The sequence below is a fragment of the Chenopodium quinoa genome, unplaced genomic scaffold (genome assembly GCF_001683475.1).
Source record: "Chenopodium quinoa cultivar QQ74 unplaced genomic scaffold, ASM168347v1, whole genome shotgun sequence".
Classification (NCBI taxonomy): Eukaryota; Viridiplantae; Streptophyta; class Magnoliopsida; order Caryophyllales; family Amaranthaceae; genus Chenopodium; species Chenopodium quinoa.
In genome coordinates, this window is record NW_018743292.1 from 2,470,852 (window position 1) to 2,489,230 (window position 18,379).

Consider the following 18,379-nt stretch of genomic DNA (forward strand, 5'->3'; position numbering starts at 1 on the left):
AACATCAAAGATATTTAGAGAACTTCATTTGGATTGTTTAAAGGGTTTAGTATAATCAGCTCAAAGAAACATTGATTGCCTGAGCCAACAGCATATTGAAAGGAATAAAACTACAGATGTATACATAAATAACAACCCTTGCCTGGCTTCCATACTTTAATTATCTAGAGGTAGATAGGGCACAAATCTTGTCAAATTTATGTATGTCTAATCTAATTCAGATAGAAGAATATCAAATCAACTAATTTTACAAAACAATGAGAGAAGGCTAACTCACTCTTCATCGTAGTTTTCATCCTCTGACCTCTCCTATTTGCTGATTGATGCTCGCTTGCCAATTGAGCAGCATCGATTGCAACAGTTCCCATCTCAATGAGGAACCACTCAGGATATTCATCATGTGCCATTTCTATAACAGGCTCTGCTGCTGTATTATCGAGTCCCAGGTCTGAAGTTGTGGCAGCAGTACCATCTGCATCAAAGTCCATATTTGGGTCAAATTTCTGGACTGATGCCTCGTCACCTATGAATTCCATCCCCCGCACAAATATTATCATTTCCTGCATGTCATGCATGTCTGGATCATCTTCAAACATATCACCTGCAGTTTCTTGACTGCCTCATCCACGGCCTCTTCCTCTACCTCTTCATCGTCCTCTTCTTCACTCATAGTATGCCTTGTGCCAAGCTGGAAAAGCAACCACTCCTTTATCATTAAAAAACACTATCACATACGGAATATTTTGTTTTTTGCAGTCTCTCCCTCGCAATGTCTTTTCACAAACCAAAAAGATTAGAGCCTAAGGTTAGAGAATAAGTTAACTTATCAACAAAGAAAATGTTCTCATTCACAACCCTAAGGTTAGAGCCTCCACCGCCATTAAGAAAAATTATAAATTTTTTTTAAAAAACAAGACAAAACAAAAAACTGATCATATCCATGGACATTCCCAGAAGAATCCCAGGACATACCAAACTGAAGCAGGGGGATTCATTCTGTCAAAATCGAGATCTCAAAAGAAAGAAGAACGCCAATCTGGATTGGCTGCTCATTTTTTTACATATAATACCGGGTAAAACTGCAGAATTTTGTGTAACTGGATATGACCATATAGGATAACATCATCAAATACATTTCTAGTTGGATTATAAGATTTATTTTTTCCTTTTATATTTTTCAGTTTTCTGGTTTTATACAGTAGTGCAACAGTGCATCAAGTATAATTAGTATTTACATGAGCTGTAGATCATAAAATTATAATATAGACATTGAGATTTCCCTTTTAGTGTTTTTGAACAAACTTTCTTTGATATAGCTTAGCATAAGTACATTACTAAATTTATAGCTACCAACATAGCCTATTCAAATTAACAACCTAAAGTCTTTTACTTCTGTAAGGAAAAAAAAAAAAACACTGGAATTTAAAAGAACAAATCTTTTTGAAATAATAATAACAATAGATTAACATTTAAAAAAGCTATACCGATTTGATTCTTTTATATTCTTCATTACCCTCATCATCTTCAAAATCAGCAAGTTTCCTAGTCACAATACCAACATAGACGTCAGCAACACAAATTTATACCTCAAGAATGAGAACATAATGGATACTCCAAATAAAATTGTGCAGACCTTCTTGCAACTAGCTGAAATCAGAAAATTTACTAACAATATCTTTCAGACAATCAACTACATTGGTGTTCTGCACACTGTTGTTATTTCCTAGGCAATAAGAGAATTGTTAGACTAACTCGAGAGATCTTATGCAATATATTATTTTTAAAAAAAAATTAAGACAATAAGCAAATGTTCTTCATTACTCTGTAATGCTGAATCCAAGTTGCACCAGACAAGACAATAAAATAGTGACCTTAATCTTTAGGACTCATTGTCATTTTCAACTTATTAACGGAAACTGGGAAGGGACTAATGATTCATTATAAGATGACAAACAAAGACATATTATATGATCTGTTCCTAATAAATGTGACCAAATGGTGCTAACAGCCTAACATGCATAGACAACCTAACTAATGCAAAACTAAAGCAAATCAGAATCCAACTTTTGTAAATATTTCTTGAAGAAATTGTGTAATAATAGCAGACTTCAATTTTCTTTCGTTTAGGCAACAATAATAGGTGTAACTGAATTCTAGAACATAAATTAAGTAGTTCTATAATATCTTCACTTTTCTAAAAATTATTATTAAGGGCCTTAAGGCATATTCCAGCAGCAAATATACTAACAGGTGTGATGAGCTGATAATCTGTTCCCTTTGTGTCAGTGTTATTTCATACTTCCAACCACAGAGATCTTGTAGAATCGTTCCAAATCTGAGCTGTGTAGAATAAAAAGGCACGCCTCAATCATTACATATGTAATATGTTTGGCACAAGACAAACACTGAAACTGCGAAAACCAACATAAAAATTTCTCAAAGTAATTTAATACATGTTAGTATTTATATACTAGGTACTTTAGACTTATATAGACTCAGATAGTAGAAGATGAACAGCCATGTCCATCCTTTTCACATCCTCGTCTGCATACTCTTTCAGAATTCAAGGCTATTTCAAGAAAAGACAAGGCACAACAACACCCAGTAAATAGGATCTAGATAAATGCATCATATGTGATGATTAGCCAGTAAGATGTTATATGAAACAGATCATTGATCGTTGATGAAGAAAAAAGATCAACAACTTTCACGGAGGTCAAAGGCCAAAGAAGCAATTTAAAAGCATTCAGCACGTAACACTTATAGAGGGAATGAATTCACTTCAAGTTTTCAGTACCCCCATACCCTCAACATTGCCTCCCACTATTTTTTAATAAAAGTGTAATTGCAGCCCCTGCAGGGAAAAGTTGATCGAAAGAATCCAGTCCTACTTAAAAGTTAAACATATTACAAGACATGGTATAAGTGAGATGACTAGTTAGTTTGAACATGTGACCAAGTCCGACAACCATATTTCTCATCTACTAGTAAGCTCAGGTATTCCATAAGTCAGAAGACTAACATTCTGGTATTTGCAGCTAAATTGAAGCCTCGGACACCTCCTCCCTTTCCCAACCCACAAACACGCAATACAGCCTAGTGGGATAAGCTACTTCGGCCTGTAAGATATTGCAGCCAGCAAGAGAGCTCCAACAAGTGGCGAATATCAAAAATTCAATTAACCAAGTACATTTCACTTAACACAATTGCAAAAATCACTTTTGACAGAGGATACACCTGACTAGCTAGTAGCTAAATCCACTACAATGCCAACATAACAACATTCCAGTATTCCACTTTCTTAACCTATCTTCATCACCCTCCCCCCACCAAAGATATTGTTACACAGCAGTATATATCAATATCAATCGACGAATTCACACGGCTTCACTAGGCACAAAGTTGATACATTAATATACCCCCAAAAAATCTAAAATTTTCACTAACTGTTCATTCCTTAATCTAGTTTTCTTCAACAACAACCCAATGTCAATTTCGTAGGAAGTCGGGGACAAATGTACGCACCTTTACCCTAACTAATAATAAAATTGCAGTCGAATATCACATTAAATCAAACATAATGCCACGTCCTAATCTTGAAAATTATCCTAAAGCAAAAATCACAACAAAGATATAATTGAAGCTGTATAGAAGATTCAATCTACAAAAAACACAAAACAAAAATCCGCCAAAAATGTAGAAGATAACATAAATATAGATGATTGCAATTTTAAGTACTAATTTCTAGGTAATAATTCGTCCAAATTAAAGAAGATTAAAGTAGAAAGACATACAGCAGAAAATCAAGAATCCAATTTCCAATTGCAATAATCAACAACGCCAAAAACCCTAATTTATTCTAACAACTGCAAACTCAATTGTAATTGAGGATAGTATGAAATTGCGGGAAGTTCAACTGGGCAAACCTTGTACAAAGCGCCAACCGCCGAAATTGGTTCGGTTTTTTTTTTTTTTTTTTTTTTTTTTTTTTAAAGTTTGGAGGTAAATAGAGGGAGCTTTTTTTTTTTTTTTTTCTACGTAAAGACGGGTTGGGCCTCCACCCTATTACAGGAAGTTAGGAATGGGTGGCTGGGTGAGAAATTGAACCCAACCACTTGAGGAGGAGATCCTAATTTGAAGTTGTATAGCAAAAGGTAAAAGAAGAACAAAAGGAAATAAAAGAAAAGTCAACGCCAAAAAATAGTCAAATTCTCGGTATTTTTTTTTATTATACGTAGTACTCTGTAACATTTTATGTTTTATTAGGTAGTTTATTATACGGGTAACATTTTACTAAATGTCGCACACATAAGCTAGTGGTTGCAGGTCAAGATTTGTTTTTGTTAGACCTTAGGAAAAGTTGTTCTAGCATTTCAAGGCAATAAAATCACTAACTTTTTTAGGCTTGTTGGTCTTCATAGAATTGCTAATGCAATTTTCAATTGTCATGTGATTTATTCTCATCAACTGATTTGCTTTGTTGCATTTCATTGCAAAGATAATTCCTTAAGGGATAAAAATCACTAAGTTTATTAACTTTACAAGTTCCCATAAAAACGCTAATGCAATTTTACAATTTTCATGTGATTTATTCTCAGCTTATTTACTTTATTGCATTTCCTTATTGCTAGGATAATTCGTTACAAGGGAAAAACTCACTTACTTTGTTCGTTGTACCGGTTTCCATAAAACCACTAACGTAATTTACAATTTTCATGTGATTTATTTTCAGTTCGTTGCATCGGAGAAAAAGACTACACTAACTTTATTTGTTGTACTAGTCTCCATGAAACTGCTAACATAATTTACAATTGTCATGTGATTTTTTTCTCAACTAATTAATTTGCTTTGTCGCACTCCCTTGCTAGGGTACTTCGTTTTTCAGGAAAACTAGCTAACTTTATCAGTTGTACTGGTTTTCATAAAATCAGTGATGCAATTTAATCTTCATGTGATCTATGCTCAACTGATTTGCTTTATTGCACTTCATTCCTGGGATAATTCCTTTTAAGGCAAAAACACAACTGACTTTATTAGCTATATACTAAACTTCGTACAATTGCCACGCGGTTTAGAAAATTCATGTGATTCATTCTCTACTAATTTTCTTTTGTTGCATTTCCTTGATAGGATAATTCATTTAATGAAAAAAAGGGATTTGTTAAACATCGCCCGCAAATCTCCACATAAAGCCCACAAATTAGACATGGTTTGACAATTTTGCCCATTTCTAAAATCGTACCCAAAGTGAACAAATCTCGATCTAACAAATGTGGAGTCGTACTGGGTTGCCCAGGGAGGCCGGAGAGGCGAGGGTCGCCGGAAATACGTTGTCTTCGACGGAAAACGAGGTGGCGCCTAGTTTGGACGCCGCAACCATGGTAAGGACGTCCAGGCAAGGCGCCACAACCAGTGCACTGGCGTCCAGGCCAGACGCCACAACCAGTGCACTGGCGTCTAGCCCAGGCGCCTCAACCAGTGCACTAGCGTCGCGCCACCACCAGTGCACTGGCGTCTGGTTTGGACGCCACCCTTACTTTTTAATTATTTTTTTTTTGCCTTTTTTTTTAAATTATGTTTATTAAATTTATGTTTTGATTTAGGATGTGGAAATTTATGTTTTTTATTTGATTTTATAAAAAATATATGTACTAGACTTATAAAAAATAACACATAAAATTAATAAATATTAAAAAAAAAAAAATCAAACACATTAAAAAAAAATTAGAAATTTTTTCTGATTTTCCAAAAAAAAAAAAAAAAATTAAAAAAAAAAATTTAAGGCAGCTGGGGCGCCTGGCCAGGACGGCCCGTGGCTGGTGGTGGCGCCAGGTCCGGCAGCCACGTCCACCGGCCTGGCGTCTGGGCAGGACGCCTAGCCACAGTGACTGGCGCCTGTCCCAAACGCCACTCACCGTGGCTGGGCGTCCTGCCCAGACGCCACGCCGGTGGACGTGGCTGTCGGACCTGTCGCCACCACCACCTTGCCGCCACGAGCCACCACTACCTTGCCGCCACGAGCCAACCACCTTGCCGCCACGAGCCTCGACATCCCCGTACTTTGATTTTTATTGAGGTTGTGTTTTTTTTTTAAGGTCAAGGGCAATATTGTAACTTCAATATAAGTTTGTGGGCTTTATGTGGAGATTTGCAGGCGATGTTTAGCAATCCACAAAAAATAACCCAATAGCTTTATTAACTGTATCAGCCTCCATAAAACTGCCAATGCAACACAATTTACAATTGCCATTTGATTTGTGCTTAATTGATTGCTTTGTTGCATATATATATATATATATATATATATATATATATATATATATATATATATAGTTCATGAAAAAAGGAAAAAGAAACTGTTTGTATTTGGTTTTAAAATTTTGGGAAAAAATTACTTTTGTAAAGGTAACAATTAGCCAATAACTACTTTACCAAACATTTATAATTTGATTATTACCATTTAATTACTACCCGTCTTCTTGATAAAAATAAAATAAAATAAAATTATTTGCGGAACTAACATTTACAACTACCTCTATAGCTATGTATATTTTACCGAACATGACTAATGTGTAATTATTATGTGTATGTAGGGGTGAGTGTGAGCGTAATGGTTCATGAAGAAATCAATCCAGTCTTCGTTTGTTCATAATCTAAGCTAAAACTTAACATAATTGTTTAATTTGGATTTAAAATGATTTGAATATCCAATGTTTCTTAAACTCAAAAGCTTATTCACTTAAGATATGTTATACAAATTGCATATTTGATGTGATATTTCGTTAGATTTTTGTCATACCAAGTGTTAAATTATCTATTCATAACAAAGATAAGTAAATTTCAAACACAACTTGGATGTTCAAGTGAAATAATGTTATTATCAAGTCAATCAACAAAAAACACATTACAAAATATGGAGTAATACTTATCGTGCTTTTTGTTAGAACAATCTTACGAAGTTGATGACTCAAACTCAAATTATTCTTATTAAACCAAGCTTGAGCAAGATTTTTAAGCTCAAGGCGAATTCAAACTCATTAAAATTAAATCAAATAAAGCTTAACCAAGGTTTAACGATAATTGTCCTTACTAAAAAAATCAGACAATATTATTTAAAATGTATTGATTTCTATACATCTTAAATTTTTTATTTATTATTTTCTCTCAAAATAGTGGTGAGACAGAAACACATGCACGACATGCAAAGAAATTAAAGCTGTAAAAATTACCGAATTTTTACAGTTACATTTTTTGCTGGGCCCCAACTGTTTCTTAACACAGTAACTCCTTTTGGCCCAAAAAAAAAGTCCTTAAAAAGCCACGTCGCCCGTAGAATAATAATAAAATAATAAAAAGAATTTCCCTTTTCCTTTATTTATTTCCGAAAATAATTTTAATAGTTTCCCCAATTTAATTTTCTTTTTACCCTTCTTTTTCCTCATCATTATCGTCGTCGTGTCAATCAAAAACCCTAATTCGTTTCGATTCAGTTTCAGCCTCGCAATTTCTCTCTCCTCCCATCTCCAATTTCCCCAATTTTCTCTCTCCTAATTCCGACTATCATCATCTCAACCTTCTGATCTATTAATCGATCCGTTCATTTCTTGATTTTATATAAATTTCTAACCAGGTTCGTGATTCTTCTTTCTCTCTCTTCGAATTTTCCAGAAAATGTTAATTTTTTTGGTTGGAGCTGTAATTTATGCCCTAATTTCATGATTGAATTGCATTTTGAGCGTCAATTGGGGATTCGTTTGTTGTCGGAAGTTGCCGGTGTTGAATTATTGGATTTTGGATTTTCGATCATTTTGGGGGTTAGGGTTGCGATGTTGTCGGAATTTCAACATATTAGATTCGGAAAGTTCTGGGGAATTAGAAATTAAACGTGGTTTTACACTTATATGATCAACTTGTTGGTATTGAAATATTGTTCTCAAATTTTTCGTTTGAATGAACAAATTAGTTTGATATAATCTTGACTCATTTCATATGTCGGTTTTTGAATGAACAAATTTTTCTTTTGAAATATTACCTTTTAATTTTTGCAACCGAAATGCTGTTTTTAATTGTATAAGTTTGATAATTTGAACACATTCCATTTCTTCTAATTATGTATTTGTTCATATGTTGTATTTGTTGCTAATTTGCTATGGCTTGTTCTTGGAAAAGAACAGGGTGTTAAGTTTTGTTGCTGTAATTTGAATTGAAAACTCGAGTGCGTGTAGTGGAAGTATTCAGAGAGATGACAATCTTATTTCAGAGAGTGTTTAAAAATCTACTATTAAGGGTGTTATGGGGGACTGGGGGAGTTCTTTTGACTAATTAGTTGGAAGTTCGGGTATTTTACTATTACGGTGACATATTTTACTATTAGTTGGAGCATAATAGTGGATGAAAATGGATTAGCCTTTTTTTGTTCGTGTGATAAACCTTGGGTTTATGTTTGGTAATCTCTTCTTTGCCTGCATAGTCGTGTTGAGCTATAGATGATTGACAGAAATGGCTAGCTAATTAGGTCTTGTAACGAGTGAAGGAGCGAAGGAGGAGAATCTTTAGAGACTAGTGCTTTGTGTTTGTTTTTGGGGAAATGCTTTTGTAGAGCACAATTGCATTTAGGATATATGTTTTGTTTCAAGGTGCATAGAGCAGGAGAGACCAAGATGGGTGAAAACTTGAGAATTAAGGCCTTTGATGTAGATGTCCAATTGATTGGTTTATCTTTCTTTTTACCGTTTATCCTTCTCTATGTCCTGTTTCCTTAGTTTTGTTCTTCGACTAATAACGTTTGCCTGTGTGGAACCTATGGATGTGTCCGCTTAAGGTTATGATGTTCTGGATTTTTTTTAAATTTTTTGGTCTTCTAATTAGCACCAATAAATTGAAAATAAAATAAAATCAAACAGTGGATATATTGTTCTTTGTGTTATGCTCATTCTACAGTAGTAGGTTTTTTTAATCTTTGTTTAGTGTCTTGTCTCTTCGGAGACATCTGATAAAAATATTTGTTTAGTGTCTTACAATACAAAGAGATATTTGGATGCCACTTTTTAAGAACTGTGATAGTATAGGATTCTGAATCTGTGTTTCATAGGCAAAGTAGTTTTTTGTATTTGCATTTTTGAAGTTAAAGTTTGGCAGGAATGTTAAGTTAGTCTTATCCTTGATGATATACTAGTATCTTTTATATCATAGTTTGTATATAAGTCGGAAAACATATTGAGTTTTGGCAGTTTAGAAATTTATAAGAATTTGATTTTGTGGTTGAGAATAAATTGCTTTGTAAGAGAATGTAACTGTTATGGACAATCATTAGGGGTTTGTGTTACACAAATTTATATTCTTACTGTCTAAAGAATATGCTTTATGCTAATTTCTAAAGTTGAAGAACTTTAAGAATCGGTTTGGTTGTGGCATAATTTTAGTTTTATATGGTTTGATGAAAAAAAAAATATAAAAAATCTCTTAATTGTATGTGTGCTAATGTTGGAAATTTAAGGTGCCACCTTTAAGAAATTGAACGATAGATGTGTGGCTGTGCCTAATAGGCTACCATTAGTGCCAACTTGATGAATATCTTCTCCTCCTCCTTTACTTTTCAGCCTTGTTCTCAAGTTTTCTGTTGCATCCAATGAAGCCATAATTAATTATTTAAATGGCACCTATCATTGTTGCATAGTTATTGCTCCATGTGATTCAAACTATGTCTTTGCATATATACTTTGGGTTATCTTAGTTGGCTTTGCATTAAAATTGTCTCTGCTTTTAATATTACCCCCTCCAACTTCTATATTCCTCTATTAGTTTAATAATGAGCATCCCAAGTTTTGCTGTGTTTTGTTATGCTTGCCTTTTCATAGTGCCACATAGCTCACATCTATTGGAATGTTCATTGTGGAATGTCTCTGTATGAGTTGTGAATTTTGATTTTTGACTTTTTGTTCGTGTATAAGAAGCCAAGTCTCTGGTACTTGTGTTTATAATGATACAGAGTACTCTTTTTCTTGACCTCTAATTCTCTTCTTTTAACCTTTTCAATCCCACTTGCCTGTTCACTGTTTTTTTCTATGCATTTTAGCCTTTGGTCTCGATTGTGCACATGTTAAGGCATTAAAATTTCCATCAAAGTGCTTTTGCTCCTTTTGAATTCATTATTTTCATGTTTTCAGGATCATAAATCCACCTTTCATTTCTTTGCAAGATGTCATCGGCTTCCAAATCTAAGTCCAAGGACAAAAAGGCAGGAAAGGAACAAAAGACTCCTTCGAAGTCTTCTGCAGCTGTAAATGGAGGTACTGGAATTCCAGCAAGTGCATATAATCCATTGCTGGGGACATTTCATACTCTTGAGGCATCATCTACATATTTGGCTCCAACACTTCATGCAAATGGTCGTTTCCGTGACATAGATGATTCCGATGATCATAGTGGGAGCACTCATGGAAGTGGAGGTGATTATGATTCTGCTTCCAATAATGACAGCCGGTCTGTGGAGTCAGAAGAACATAACAAAGATAAGACATCAAATGCTGCAATCAAACAAGAGGTAATCCCAGGCGCTGATAATGACAAGCGTGAGAAGATACGACAGAAAAATGAGAGGAAACATCAGCGTCAGAAGGAAAGGCGTGCCCAAGAATTGCATGAACGCTGCAGTGGTTATCTTATGTCCCGAAAACTGGAAGCTCTTGCTCAGCAACTTGTGGCTATGGGATTTTCTCATGAACGGGCAACTATGGCTCTTATTTTTAATGAAGGTCGAGTGGAAGAGGCTGTAGCATGGCTCTTTGAAGGAGGTGAAGATGCTGATAAGCATAAAGATCAAAATATTGATACAGGGAGCAATCTGAAGATTGATATATCTGAAGAGCTTGCTCGGATTGCAGAATTGGAAATAAAGTTTAAATGCTCAAAGCAAGATGTAGAAAGAGCCATAGTGACCTGTGAAGGTGATTTAGAGAAGGCTGAAGAGAATTTGAGATCACTAAAACCGGATCAACCAACTGTCTTGCCTAAACCTGAAGAAATTGGGGATCCTCCTACTTTTAGTAATGGTAAGATATCTGTAGCAACAAGTCAGAGCAATGTGAGACTGCTGCAACCAAAACCCAATTCGGCAACTTTGATACCCCAGAGAAGGGATGAAAAAGATTTTAATTACACTAAAGCTGCAGTTGCAGGAGTACCGGCTCCCAAATCGATGCCTAAAGTTGTTCAACCAGTTACTAGAGTTCAGCCCAAATTAGATTGGCCTAGACCTCAGCAAATCGCTACACCGGCTGAGAAAAGGTGGCCTGTAGGAGCAGGGTCAAATCCTTCAGTATCGTATTCTTTGGCACCACCGCTACAGGTTTCACCTCCACCGGCCAAGGCAGAGGCACGGTATACAACTGTTGGTAACGAATATAGGAATCTTCAGCCAGGGTCAATTAGAGAGCCTGTAGTAATGATGCAGCGGCCTCAGTCTGTAAATGTCAAACCCGCCCCTGCAACAAGCATTAGCTCTTCTCCTCCAGGTACAGCGGCTAGTTGGTATCCCACAAATTCGGAGATTTTGAAGCCGAATGGGTTACTGCCTCATATCCCTAGTACTAGAAGCCTTAGTCCAAACAACTTGACTTCGAATCAATTTTATCATCCTGCTCAATTTCAGCAGCAACAGCAACAGCAGCAGCATCAAATTCAACATCAGCATCAACATCAACATCAACATCAACATCAACATCAACATCAGCCGTTTATGCCAGGTAGTAGTCCAATGGATAATCCAGGTTCTACACGTAGCAATGCATCGTGGACCAGGATCGGTGGGTCTCCAACCCTTGCTGCTGCTTCTTCCCTGGGGCTTTTTTCCGGGGTGGGTTCAACCTGCTCATCTGGGTCAAATTCTCCGGTGGATTGGAATGCTAGTGGCACAATGCCATCATGTGACTACACTAATATAGATTGGAGCTTGGATCGAAGTTTCGCTCCCTCAAAGCAAAATGGTTTGTGGAATGGGTTGGGATCTTTCTCTAGGAGTGGAGCTCACATGTACGATTCAGGAGCCTCTGCCATGAGTATGACCATGAGACCGTCTTCTTCCAATGGGAATGGTGTACCTATTGTTGGGTTGCAGGATGGTGGAGCGGGTATGGCTGATTCATCAACTGCCAGTTCTCGGGAGTGGACATCCCCTTTTGAGGGGAAAGATCTCTTTAGTTTACCTAGACAGTTTGTATCTTCTCCCTCACTGTAGGGTTGTGCTGGGGGAGAAGTATTCTATCGTGAATAAAAGTAAACAAAAAGGAAAAAAGAAGACCCCCAGAAAATTGTGCTTGAATTTCATATGTTGGTGTTCGTTCTGATGTTGCTCTTTGGTGGTTAATTCTTAGTAAAAGAAAAAATGGCTTCTATATTTTCATTTTAGCATATTTGCGTATTGCCCTTGATTTTTTTCCTTGACGTAGGTAGGTACGAATTGAAGGAAATTGGAGCTTATAAAGGACCAAAAATATGAAATGAAGCAAGTGTAGCTACGTTATGACTTATGAGCTATTGGTCATCGAAATGGTAGGTTAGTAGACTAGTAGTTAATATGGGGTTACCTAAAAAACCATATCTCTTAACAACTTCTAATCTCATCCCTAAGACTCCCAACTGTCACAAAAAATAATTGTCATCTCCCTCCATATCGACACATTCTCTCCTGTTAATGTGATAGAAACTGCTGTGATAATCACTTTGCTAACCTGGTCTTCCTTCCGTCACTACGACTGTTGCATCACCTTGTTCCCGGGTACCAATCAACCACATTCGCTGATTTTCCCGCTCTCAAAAGCAGGTAAGTTGTAACTTTCCTCGCCGCCTTCCCTCTCCAGTGCTTTCTCATCCGCCATTTCTTCCGTCTCAGTCTCAAATGAAGATTTTGTGGCACACTGGAAAGTGACGATAACTGTGAATGTTCTACCCTAGGCTTCCAAATCTAAGCCAAAAATCAAATATCAATTAAAATTATACGAGTAATTCTGAATCCATATGTGCGTGGTCCGACTTTAGACCAATTTCACTGTGGAGATAATTTGGAAAACTAAAAGGTTTACTAGCAACAGATATAGCTAAACCACGCAAAGGAATACTGAAATAGAAATCTAATACGAGTCGCATAACATGTATGTGTGCAGTACGAATGCAATCAATGGACCTTCAACTTATTATATAATAGAACAAATTCTTGTTTCACTATTGCAAAGTAGGGAAACATATTTTGGCACACCAAGCACACCTTGTGAGAATAGCACAAAAAACTATGTTCTCACAATGGGTGGGAGAGTGAGAGATAGCTCCAGTAGTTAGAGCTTCCTTCCCGATTCTAAGAGATCATGGGATCGATTCTCACCCCCGCCTTTTGTGGCTCTCTAAACATAAAAAAAATAAAACAATGGGTGTGCCAAAATCGTTTCCCGCAAAGAAACCAAGGTTTGAATAAACACTAGAATAAAATCCAGGAAAAACGCTGCTGTATTCTAACAAGCAATTTCTAATTCAAAGATCACTATCAACATCCATTACATGACCACCAAAATAAAGATCTCAAGTTTCATTACGAGAGTGGCTGCTTATTCTGTAAGCATTGAGGCAAAATTCACTTAAATTGAAGGCGATGATCAGTCAAAGGGTTTGATAAACAATAACCATCTGAGTATCGTCAAGGCCTGACATTTACAGAAGTTCCTCAATAACTAAAACTTCTTTGACTTTCCATTAAATCCTTCCAAACCCAGCTGCTGCACAATTCCACCGCAGACCAGGTGTTTACTTCTTAGGTGCCTCTGGTGTCATATCCCCAAGATTGAGCAGAAGATCATCTGAACTCAACATCACCTTGTTTGATGAATTAGAGATTATATGAGCAATTTCCCTGGCAGCTTCGATTCTCCTCAAAGTGATGAAAGCTGGGTTGTTGGCAATAGCTTGACCAATAAGTTGAGCACTCTTGGCTTCTCCCTGTCAACCAAATACAAGAGATGTAGACAAATTAACACCAACCAAAAAAATCAGAAGAACCTAATTTATGAAATACACCATTCAACAAGAAAATAAGTTAAATGCTACTCCTATGCATCTACTGCACTAGGCCAGCTGAGATCAACTCGGAAGAGTCCCAAGTTGCTGTTGGACAAAAAGGAACTACAAAATTAAACCAAGGAAAGCACACTCATTTGACATGTTATTTCAGAATTTTCAAATGAAACTTCAGAGTCCAGACACAAAAACAGTGAACACCGTCAGATTAATGCTTCAAGCAGATTACCAGTCAACTAGTGGCTAGTAAGGATTAAAACACACAATGGAACACTTTAATATTTGGACAAACAGAGTTTTTGCAATTTTCAAACATATATAGCTCTTACCTGTGCTCTGATAATAGCACTTTTCTTGTCTTGCTCAGCCTTCTCCACAATGAACTTGGCTCTTTCAGCTTCTTGTGCAGCTACCTGCTTTGCTTCAATTGCAGCAGTGAACTCTCTACCGAAGTTAAGAGTGGTGATAGACACATCATCCAATGCAATGTTGAAGTTTGCAGCTCTTTCTGTCAATATTTTTCGAATTTCCCTACTAACAGCCTGAAAGATGATTTTAAAAAAAACACTCTTAAATCTACATAACTTGTTGCTCATCTTTCTTACAATTTAGTTGAGAACTTATGTGATAATTTTGAAGCCATTTATTAATCAATGATTACATTCACATAATATAGCAAAATCCTTGAAGATACTGAAAATAGTTTTATAAAAATGTATATTTATCAACTAGAGCAAATAGGAAATAACGAATTACCTCACGTTGAGTAAGTAACTGACTTGCGTTGTATTGGGCAACCACGGATTTCAGGGTCTCATGGACTATGGATGGCAAGACTCTTTCACTGTAATTTTCACCAAGTGTACGGTAAATTGTTGGCAAAGTATCTGGTACAGGGCGAGTAAGAACTCGAAGACCGATCTTGACCTGAAACCCACAATTATGTAGTTCAGCTAACACATGATTGATTATGAAGTGCTAAATACAACTACATGGTACAGGACTACAGGAGAAGTAAGAACTCTGAAACCATGCAGAGCTCGATGTACGAAAACCAATAGAATTAGCAGATGCGTACAAACTACGCAAAATGATAGCTATTTCTGGCACCAAATATCATGTGAAAACTATAACTCGAAAGCACAATTCACGTTTCTTTTCTATCTGCTTATACGTTTCTACTAGAACAGTGTAGGAGGCCCAAAAGATGATCAGAAAAGTAGAAGAATGTTTGCTACAGCTATAAAAGGGTTCCTTGGGGCAAAAAAGATAATTCTCTGGCAAGATAGAAATTCTCTTTCTAGCTCATGAAAAATTGAAAATGTGACAGAAGTAGACTACTGACATTGATAAACATGAGTGTGAGAAGCAACTTGGTTTACTCTTGCAACGCAAGCAATTAGGAAGATCATTATCCTTTAAATCAAACGACTAGTCACTGAATCCAATACCCCTCAAATTTTTATGTGAGTCAAGGCAGGCCCTACTTAGAGGAGAGACCATATATTAAAGATAAATCACATAGTATAGCAATTACACAATTAACATGGATGGAAAGTGGACATCTATAGCCAAGAAATGCACACATCATGTCCATACAGAAAAATGGACTATAATAAGATATTATCAAGCAATAGTCCATGCATGCACATTACAGGCATACCATAGGTAGTTACACACACACACACACTGACACACACACACACACACACAAACACACACTGACATACACACACACGGGCACGCAAGCACACGCACGCACACACACACACACCAGTAAATAAAGCATCAACTTACCATTTGGAGATCGCGACTTCCAGATGTACTTTCTACTAGGTGAGGTCGTGCACGAACATCATAAATGATTGGTCTTTCGAGCCATGGAATCATGAGATGTGTTCCTTCAGGGTAAACCTATGGGGAAAAAATATATATATATCAAATATTCAACAAATAGACAAATCTGGAAAAAACAGTTTTGTAAGAAAGACCCTAAAGTATATTAGCAATATTTTTTACCATTGCACACTATTAATCATGTGCATGAAATGGAATTGCTTCCCATGTCACTCACAAAGATATTACCTTATACAAATGTGTATCAAAAAATCAAGTCATAACCCATTTTTTTCTCAAGCAGACATAAATTTCTCACTACAGGTGTCATGCAAGATTGCAAGACATAACAAAATAAATAGTACGAGTATAATATGTAATTTTTGAAATCTATCAAGAAAAATCTTAGGCCCACAATTCACATAATTAAGAACTGTGCCGTGATACAATTAACTGCAAATAATAAGATACCATGTTTTATGTGTATAGAAAGGACACGGTACAATTAGTATAGAATAGCAACTGAATTTGGAATATAAGAAAATACAATTTAAGCAATGGTATATTCAATATTAACCTTGTTCTTGATACCAGAGATGCGGTTGAAGACAATAGCACGATGACCACCTTCAACATTGTACATACTATGAGTGATTCCATAGAGTCCAAGGCCAACAGCACCGACAACTCCGACCTTAATTAGAGCAGACGCTGCACCACCACCGCCAGGCATCTTGGGAACCTTAACATTTTGGAAATTCATTTTTCAACCTGAAAATATTAACAACCCATGCCCCGAACAATGATTAGTGATAATCATTTACAAAAGCTTCAAACTATCTCAAATAATGATTCTTTGTTGCATCAATAACACTCTGTCTAAGCAGTAAAGTAGCTGGCCCCACAAAACCCGAGCACCAAATTACACAGAAGAGGGCCATTTCACACCCTGACATAACAAGCACAAACCCATCTAACGACTAACGTACACAAAACCCGAGCACCAAATTACACAGAATAGGGCCATTTCATACCCTGGCAGAACAAGCACAAAGCCATCTATCGTATCGTATGAATCAAACCAATAGGATCAAAGTTACCATCTTTCAAATACAATAATAGCTCAGGCTGAAAATACCCAGTAACCTCAAACCTAAAGAACATCAGATTCCTTTGTTGCATCGATAACGATTAGTCTAAGCAATTCTCCTATGTAGTCAATTCCAAACACTATACAATACTATCAAAGTACACAAATGAGGGTCAATCTCCATTTCGCACCTCACTTTGAAAACACAAATCCAACAAAGTTATACTTAAATGAATAAAAACTCCATTTTTATAGCTCAGTCCTAACAGTAAAGGGTTGTATAAACAAAAGCCTGCAACACATTAGCTACAAAAACCCCAGAAAAAATTAGCTACAACCCAAAAAAAATTAGCAACAAAAACCCCAGAAAAATTAGCTACAACCCCAGAAAAATCAGCTACAAAAACCCCAGAAAGCCTAAACCTTTCAGACCTAAATCGATTAATCAAGCAAAAATGTAAGCACAATTTGATAATTGAAATCAATAATTGACAAATTGAGGGTTAAAATCGGAACAAAATGATATGAGAGAGAAAGGGGAAGAGAGAATTACTTGGATGGCGCCTGCGATTGAGTGAGAGAGAAAAGAGAGATGTGGGCGAGTGGGAAGCCTGTAATCGAGGTTTAGGGTTTTACAAGGTTGGATCGTAATGTTAATGTACCTACTCGCTTCTATTTTTTCATTTTCCTTTTTTACTTTTCTTTTCCAACAAGATAGACTCGACAATGCAATATTTGTATGATTGTTATCTAATAAATTTCTTTTCAATTAAACAATGATGTTAATGAATAATAATAATAATAATAATAATAATAATAATAATAATAATAATAATAATAATAATAATAATAATAATAATATGGATGTCAACTAAATTACTAAACAATTTTGTTACAATATTTAATTATTAATAGGGTGATGATCAAATCTTGTTTATAAATTAAAAGAATATGATAATAATAACCACAATAATAATATCGTAAAAATGTTGGAGCTTTTAAGTAGTGTAAAGGATGATAAATGGATGTTGCGGGTCTCATCTGTACTCATATCCACTTAGAATTTCTATAACTACTACTCATGGTAGGTATACATCCAATATTCACGCCCGTTCAAGTGGGTATAAATATAAATCCATGCTTACATATATCCATATATCATCTATCTACTACCAACTTACACCCAATTGAAACTATTTAGTTTTCTTTTAAAAAAAGAAACACGTAAATGATTGAGAATATAAAGTAAGGATTAGACAAATGGATGGATATGAAGAGTATCAGTGGATGGATGCAGGGTGTATTAGACGGGCATGATTTCAAATCCATCACCTACCCACCACCTAGGGCAAGCATGATTTTTTATACCTATATCCGTCCACTAACCATCAA

The 18,379-nt window shown here is 36.0% G+C and overlaps 2 protein-coding genes and 1 long non-coding RNA gene across 3 annotated transcripts; 1 reads left to right on the top strand and 2 right to left on the bottom strand.

Annotated features, from left to right (window-relative positions):
- Positions 1 to 45: 45 nt before the first annotated feature.
- On the bottom strand, positions 46 to 4,454 carry LOC110736347. Its single transcript, XR_002514237.1, has 4 exons — positions 3,795 to 4,454; positions 2,249 to 2,340; positions 1,485 to 1,542; positions 46 to 688 (listed from the first exon to the last, which is right to left on the bottom strand). It is a non-coding gene; the product is annotated as an uncharacterized LOC110736347 (long non-coding RNA).
- A 2,842-nt stretch (positions 4,455 to 7,296) lies between these two features.
- LOC110736348 (probable ubiquitin thioesterase DG1039) lies at positions 7,297 to 12,408 on the top strand. The gene is made up of 2 exons (XM_021916550.1): positions 7,297 to 7,630; positions 10,167 to 12,408. The coding sequence occupies exon 2, from the start codon at positions 10,199 to 10,201 to the stop codon at positions 12,233 to 12,235; it is 2,037 nt and encodes a 678-aa protein (XP_021772242.1). The 5' UTR covers positions 7,297 to 7,630; positions 10,167 to 10,198; the 3' UTR covers positions 12,236 to 12,408.
- A 1,048-nt stretch (positions 12,409 to 13,456) lies between these two features.
- Positions 13,457 to 17,714, bottom strand: LOC110736349 (prohibitin-1, mitochondrial-like). Its single transcript, XM_021916551.1, has 6 exons — positions 17,541 to 17,714; positions 16,475 to 16,668; positions 15,859 to 15,975; positions 14,818 to 14,988; positions 14,391 to 14,603; positions 13,457 to 13,983 (listed from the first exon to the last, which is right to left on the bottom strand). Exons 2-6 carry the CDS (start codon positions 16,658 to 16,660, stop codon positions 13,792 to 13,794), a joined length of 879 nt encoding a protein of 292 aa, XP_021772243.1. The 5' UTR covers positions 16,661 to 16,668; positions 17,541 to 17,714; the 3' UTR covers positions 13,457 to 13,791.
- Between the last annotated feature and the right edge of the window lie 665 nt (positions 17,715 to 18,379).